This window comes from Symphalangus syndactylus, chromosome 10 (assembly GCF_028878055.3).
Source record: "Symphalangus syndactylus isolate Jambi chromosome 10, NHGRI_mSymSyn1-v2.1_pri, whole genome shotgun sequence".
Taxonomy (NCBI): Eukaryota; Metazoa; Chordata; class Mammalia; order Primates; family Hylobatidae; genus Symphalangus; species Symphalangus syndactylus.
The window spans coordinates 116,263,017-116,269,016 of NC_072432.2; the positions used below are offsets into that span (position 1 = coordinate 116,263,017).

A 6,000-nucleotide genomic window follows, 5' to 3' on the forward strand; every position below is an offset into this window, starting at 1 on the left:
CACCTAACATAAACTGATGTTTAAAACATAAATTCTGTAATTATTTGGAGATTACAAAATGCCACTGGTTTCCTGGATTTTGTTTAGTTTGTTAAACAAAAACACGTAAAATTTCCTGACACTTGTTAAGACTAGTTTATCCTTGAGGTATTTAGCTTTTGTTTTTCCTTAACATAGAAGGAATCTGGAAGAGAAGAATTGGTAGAGCCTTAATGAACTTGAAAGAGAACTGAAGGCATTGGCATTTTTCCAGACTGAGTGCTTGCTTTCACAGGAAACGCTGCCTCCTGAAGGAAGGGCGTGCCCGCTCCTGGCTGACTGCCTCGTGGAGGTCAATTGACTGCCCTGTACCTGTTGATGTGCAAGAAAGTGGCTGGAAGGAAACTGCTGCCGGTGTGCTCAGTGGACTCGAAACGGAAGACAACGAACAGCGGAGAGAAAGTTACTTTTTCCTGTCGGGCTGCGTGTTTAACCAATTTGTCTAAGAAAAGAAGGATGGAGGGCCGGGCGCGGTGGCTCACGCCTGTGATCCCAGCACTTTGGGAGGCCGAGGCGGGCGGATTTGGCTAACACAGTGAAACCCTGTGTCTACTAAAAATACAAAAAATTAGCCGGGCGTGGTGGCGGGCGCCTGTAGTCCCAGCTACTCAGGAGGCTCAGGCAGGAGAATCGCTTGAACCAGGAAGTCGGAGCTTGCAGTGAGCCGAGATCGCGTCACTACACTCCAGTCTGGGCGACAGAGCGAGACTCCGTTTCAAAAAAAAAAAAAAAAAAAGAGAGAAGAACAGAAGGATGGGGGTGGGGAGGGAATCAGGTAGTGGGGAGAATGGCGCTCCCCTTCACGCAGCTGGTGTGGCTCGGAGTTGGCTTGGAAGTTTACACACTTGAGCTCTATCGATTCCGAAACGTCCCGATACATCGTGAGGTGTGGGCAGGAGGGAGCTGCGCCAAACAGCGGCTGACGGGGTAGCGTCCCCGGGCCCAGCCTCCTGAGGGAGAGGGCTCTGCTCCCTCCAGACCCCGGTCGCTCCTGCCTGGCCTCGGGGACCCCGTTCTTCCTCCAACAACGGGCTCCTCCTGCCCGGACATGCCCCGCCACAAGTGACCCGGGCCAGGCACCCCCGTCGTGTCCCCCTCTCTCCCTGCCGCCTCCCGGTGCCAGGCGCGCTTTTCCCCAGGCAGGACCACGGTGGGGACTCACCTGCAGCAGGACTCCGACGACGACAAACTTGAAGGTCTTGTGGACCCGGAGCCGAGGGCTGGCTCCCCGCGCCGGCCTGGGTCCTGGGGCGCGCCCTGCCCGGGCATGGGCACTGAGTCCGTGCTGTCCCATGGGGGTAGGGAGCGCTCCTCGGTCCCCGCCTCGTGGTTCAATCCTCACCGCGGAAGAGCCCCACACTTTGCTGGGTGTGGCCGCGGCTGCCTCTGTCCCACTCGCTGCGCTCCCGGAATTCGGAGTCACTGCCAGGAACGCACCTAGCTTTACTCCAGCTGGTGGTGGCGCCAACCTGCCAGGTCAATCCAAGAAGCAGCGTGCTTGGCTGTGACAAGACAGAAGTTCGCATTTGGAGTTCAGGGCACGCCTGACCCCGCCCCCTTTTCGGGGCACCTGCGGCTCCTGTTGGCTAACCCTGAACTTCCTTCCTCTGTGACCACCCTCGCCGCTCTCAGCTTCTGTTCCGCGTGGATGCCGCTGCATTCGGAGTCGTTTTGCCACTTGGTCCCAGCGCGAGGCTTCTCGGTCGGGAGTCGACCTCAGCTTCTCCGTGGCCAGGTTCTTGGCACCCAGCAGGCGCTCGGTGGACGGATGGGTGGCGGAATGAAGGACACAGAGGCCACCGCGGGGTCTGGCCTCTAAGAGGCTTTTATGGCCTCCTCCGTCACTACCGGGCGAATGATTCAGCCTGCCTTTTTTTTTTTTTTTTTTTTGGAGATGGAGTCTAGCTCTGACGCCCAGGCTGGAGTGCAGTGGCACGATCTCGGCTCACTGCAACCACCGCCTCCCAGGTTCAAGCGATTTTCCTGCCTCAGCCTCCTGAGTAACTGGGATTACAGGTGCCCGCCACCACGTCCAGCTAAATTTTTCTATTTTTAGTAGAGACGGGGTTTCACTGTTTTGGCCAGGCTAGTCTCAAACTCCTCACCTCGTGATCCGCCCGCTTCGGCTTTCCGAAGTGCTGGGATTACAAGCGTGAACCACCGCGCCCGGCTCATCCTGCTTTTGGTTTCAGGTTTCCATGCCAGTGAAATGTCACCTCAACTCCACTGTCCCTGGTGTCAGGCAAGCCCAAGGGACCCAATTCTGCCTTTCTTCTGGATTTTCCTAACCTGGTAAGAGTCTCGAAAGTCCTTAAACCACGGGGGACTACCTGGCACATGACACGGGATGAGACTTGGTGGGGGTCCCATGGGGGGGCAGGTCCTTGCAGCGGTTCCTCCGCACCCAGCGCTGCACGGGCCCGGGGCGCGGGAACTCAGCCTCCCGAAAGCCACGCGAGTCACGGTCCTGCCTGCGACGAACTCCCAGGGCGACCTTGGGGCTGAGGAGTGGTTAAGAGAAAGGGGGCGCTGATTGATGTTCATTTTTCTCCATATTTTAACGGTGTTCCTGTACCATTTGTTGAAAAGACTCTTCGACCAGGCGCGGTGACTCACGCCTGTAATCCCAGAACTTTGGGAGGCCAAGGCGGGCGGATCACCTGAGTTCGGGAGTTCGAGACCAGCCTGACCGACATGGAGAAACCCAGTCTCTACTAAAAATACAAAGTTAGCGGGGCGTGGTGGCAGATGCCTGTAATCTCAGCTACTCGGGAGACTGAGGCAGGATAATCGCTTGAACTCGGGAGGCGGAGGCTGCGGGGAGCCGAGATGGCGCCATTGCGCTCCAGCCTGGGCCACAAGAGGGAAACTCCGTCTCAAAAAAAAAAAAAAAAAAAAAAAAAAAGACTTTTTTTCCATATCCAATAGCCTTACCACTTTTGTTGAAATTAAATCGACCATATATATGTGTGTGTCCGTTTCCGGACTCTATTCTGTTCCGTTTATTTATTTGGCTATTCTCATGCTAATTACCACATTGTCCTAATTATGAGCTGTATAGTCAGTCTTGAAATCAGGCAGTTCAAGTCCTCCCCCTACTCCCCACCTCCCAAATGGTTTGCATTTCTGTATATATTTAATATTGAATAATTTTTTTCAATTAAAAAAGCCTACTGGAATTTTAATTGGGATTGCATTGAATGTAGAGATGAATGAGAATAATTGACATTTTAACAATTTTGAGTCTTTCAATCCATGAAATTTATTTATTTATTTAGATATTTTTTACTTAAGCTTGACAATATTTTGCAAACTTTCCATGTACAGATCTTTCAAATCTTTTGTAAATACATTTCTAACTATTTTTGTTACTATTGCTAATGTAATTGATTTAGCTTCCCTTATTTTCAAATTGTTTGTTGCAACTATACAGAAATACAGTTGATTTTTGTGCATCGGCCTTGTATCCTATGGTACTGCTAAATTGATACAATATTTCTAGTTGTTATTTTATAGATTATTTAGGATTTTCTATGAAGCAATCCTATTGTCAGTAACTAAAAACTGTCTCAGTTCTTCCTTTCCAGTCTTTATACCTTTTATTCATCTTTGTTGCTGAATTGCCCTGGATAGGATTTCCAGTACAATGTTAAATAGAAATAGTTAAAGCAGACATGCTTATCTTATTCCATATCTTAGAACACATCTAATTAATCACCATTAGATATGATGTTAGTTATAGTTTCCTCATAGATGCCTGCTGTAGTTTGAATGTCCTCTCCAAAACTCATGTTTATTTTTTATTTTATTTTTTTTTTTTTTGAGACAGAGTCTCGCTCTGTGGCCCAGGCTGGAGTGCACTGGCCTGCTCTCGGCTCATTGCAACCTCCACCTCCTGGGTTCAAGCAATTCTCCTGCCTCCCCAGTAGCTGGGACTACAGGCACATGCTGCCGTGCCCGGCTAATTTTTGTACTTTCCGTAGAAACAGGGTTTCACCGTGTTGCCCAGGCTGGTCACGAGCTCCTGAGCTCAGGCAATCTGCCTGCCTTGGCTTCCCAAGGTGCTGGGATTATAGGCTTGAACCACCATGCCCGCCAATTTTTTTTTTTTTTTTTTTTTGAGATGAGTCTTGCTGTGTTGCCCAAGCTAGACTGCAGTGGCGCGATCTAGGCTCACTGCAACCTCTGCCTCTGGGTTCAAGTGATTTTCCTGCCTCAGCCTCCCGAGTAGCTGGCATTACAGGCACGCACCACCACCACACCCAGCTAATTTTTGTATTTTTAGTACAGACGGGGTTTCACCATGTTGGCCAGGGAGGTGGGGCCTTTAAGAGGTGATTTAGCTCATGAGGGCTTCATCTTCATGAATGGATTAATGCTATAGTCTCAGGAGTGGGTTAATTTTCATGCAAGTGGGTTCCTGATAAAAAATAATGAGTTTGGCATGATTTCCTCCCTCTCTCTCTTCTAGGCTGGCTTCGACCTTCTGCTCTTCTGTTGTGTGGTGACCCTCACCAGAGGATAGCTTCACGCTCTTGGACTTCCCAGCCTCAAGAACTAGAAGAAATAAATTTCTTTATAAGTTGCCCAGTCTGCTGTATTCGGTTATAGCAGCAGGAAATGGACGAAGACAATGCCCTTTATCAGATCAAATTCCCTTTCATTTCTACTTTGCTGTTTTTACCATTAATAGAATGTGAAATATAACAATAACAATAACGTTTGACACATTGAAACGTATCAAATGTTATTTTTTGGCATCTATTGAGATGATTATATTGTTTCTCTCTTTTATGCTATTCAAATGTTTAATCAAATTGACTTTGAAATGTTGCACCTACCTTGAATTCCTGGGTTAAATTTCACTTGTCATGATGTATTATCTTTTTTACATATTGCTAGGTTTGATTTGCTAATACTTTCGTAAGCATATTTTTGTGTCTGTATTCATGAGAGATATTGATTTATCATTGTCTTTTTCTGTAATGTCTTTCTAAGTTTGGGTATAATCATCATTCTGGCTTTATAAAATAAACTTAGTTTCCTGAGAGTCTTATAAGATTGGCATTATTTCTTCTTTCAATGTTTGATACCATTCACCAGTAACACCATCTGGACTTGGTGATAATTTTTCTTGTTTTTCTTTTGGGGTATGTATGCGTCTGAAGGTTTTTGATAATAAATTCAAAACCTATAATAGATTCGAGTTTTTCAGATTTTCTATTATTTTATATGTCTCTTTTTGGCAAGTAAAAATTTTAAAATCATTTGTCTCTTTTATCTGAGTTCTTAAATATATTGGCATAAAGTTGCTCACAATATTCCGTTATTATCCTTAGCAATCATAGTGATGTCCTCTCTTTTATTTTGATAACTTATGTTTTGTCTCTCTCTCTTTGATGAGTTTCACTAATGATTTATTATTCTTTTCAAATAGCTATGCTGTCTATGTTAACTTTATTACTTTCAGGGTTTTTCTGTTTTCTATTGTATAGATTTTCTCTCATTATTGCCTTTTTTTTTTTTTTTTTTTTGAGACGGAGTCTCGCTCTGTCACCCAGGCTGGAGTGCAGTGGCGCGATCTCGGCTCACTGCAAGCTCCGCCTCCCGGGTTCACACCATTCTCCTGCCTCAGCCTCTCCGAGTAGCTGGGACTACAGGCACCCGCCACCATGCCCGGCTAATTTTTTTTAATATTTTTAGTAGAGACGGGGTTTCACCGTGGTCTCGATCTCCTGACCTCGTGATCCGCACGCCTCGGCCTCCCAAAGTGCTGGGATTACAAGTGTGAGCCACCGCGCCCGGCCACATTATTGCCTTTCTTATACTTATTCTGGGTTTATATTGCTCTTCTTTTTTTTTTTTTTTTTTCTAATTTTTTTGAGACAGAGTCTTGCTCTGTCGCCCAGGCTGGAGTGCAGTGGCGTGATCTTGGCTCACTGCAACCTCTGCCTCCCAGGT

General features: G+C 47.1%; 1 protein-coding gene and 1 long non-coding RNA gene across 2 annotated transcripts in view; one reads left to right on the forward strand and one right to left on the reverse strand.

Annotated features, from left to right (window-relative positions):
• TNFRSF10A (TNF receptor superfamily member 10a) overlaps positions 1–1,602 on the reverse strand; it is a 35,781-nt gene extending 34,179 nt beyond the window's left edge. The window contains exon 1 of the mRNA XM_055295696.2: positions 1,202–1,602. Within this exon, the coding sequence (XP_055151671.2) occupies positions 1,202–1,333 (132 nt within the window). The 5' untranslated portion in view covers positions 1,334–1,602. The remainder of the gene's footprint in view (positions 1–1,201) is intronic.
• LOC129491407 (uncharacterized) lies at positions 1,396–5,095 on the forward strand. The gene is made up of 3 exons (XR_008660543.2): positions 1,396–2,055; positions 2,232–2,331; positions 4,511–5,095. It is a non-coding gene; the product is annotated as an uncharacterized lncRNA (long non-coding RNA).
• The last annotated feature ends 905 nt before the right edge of the window (positions 5,096–6,000 follow it).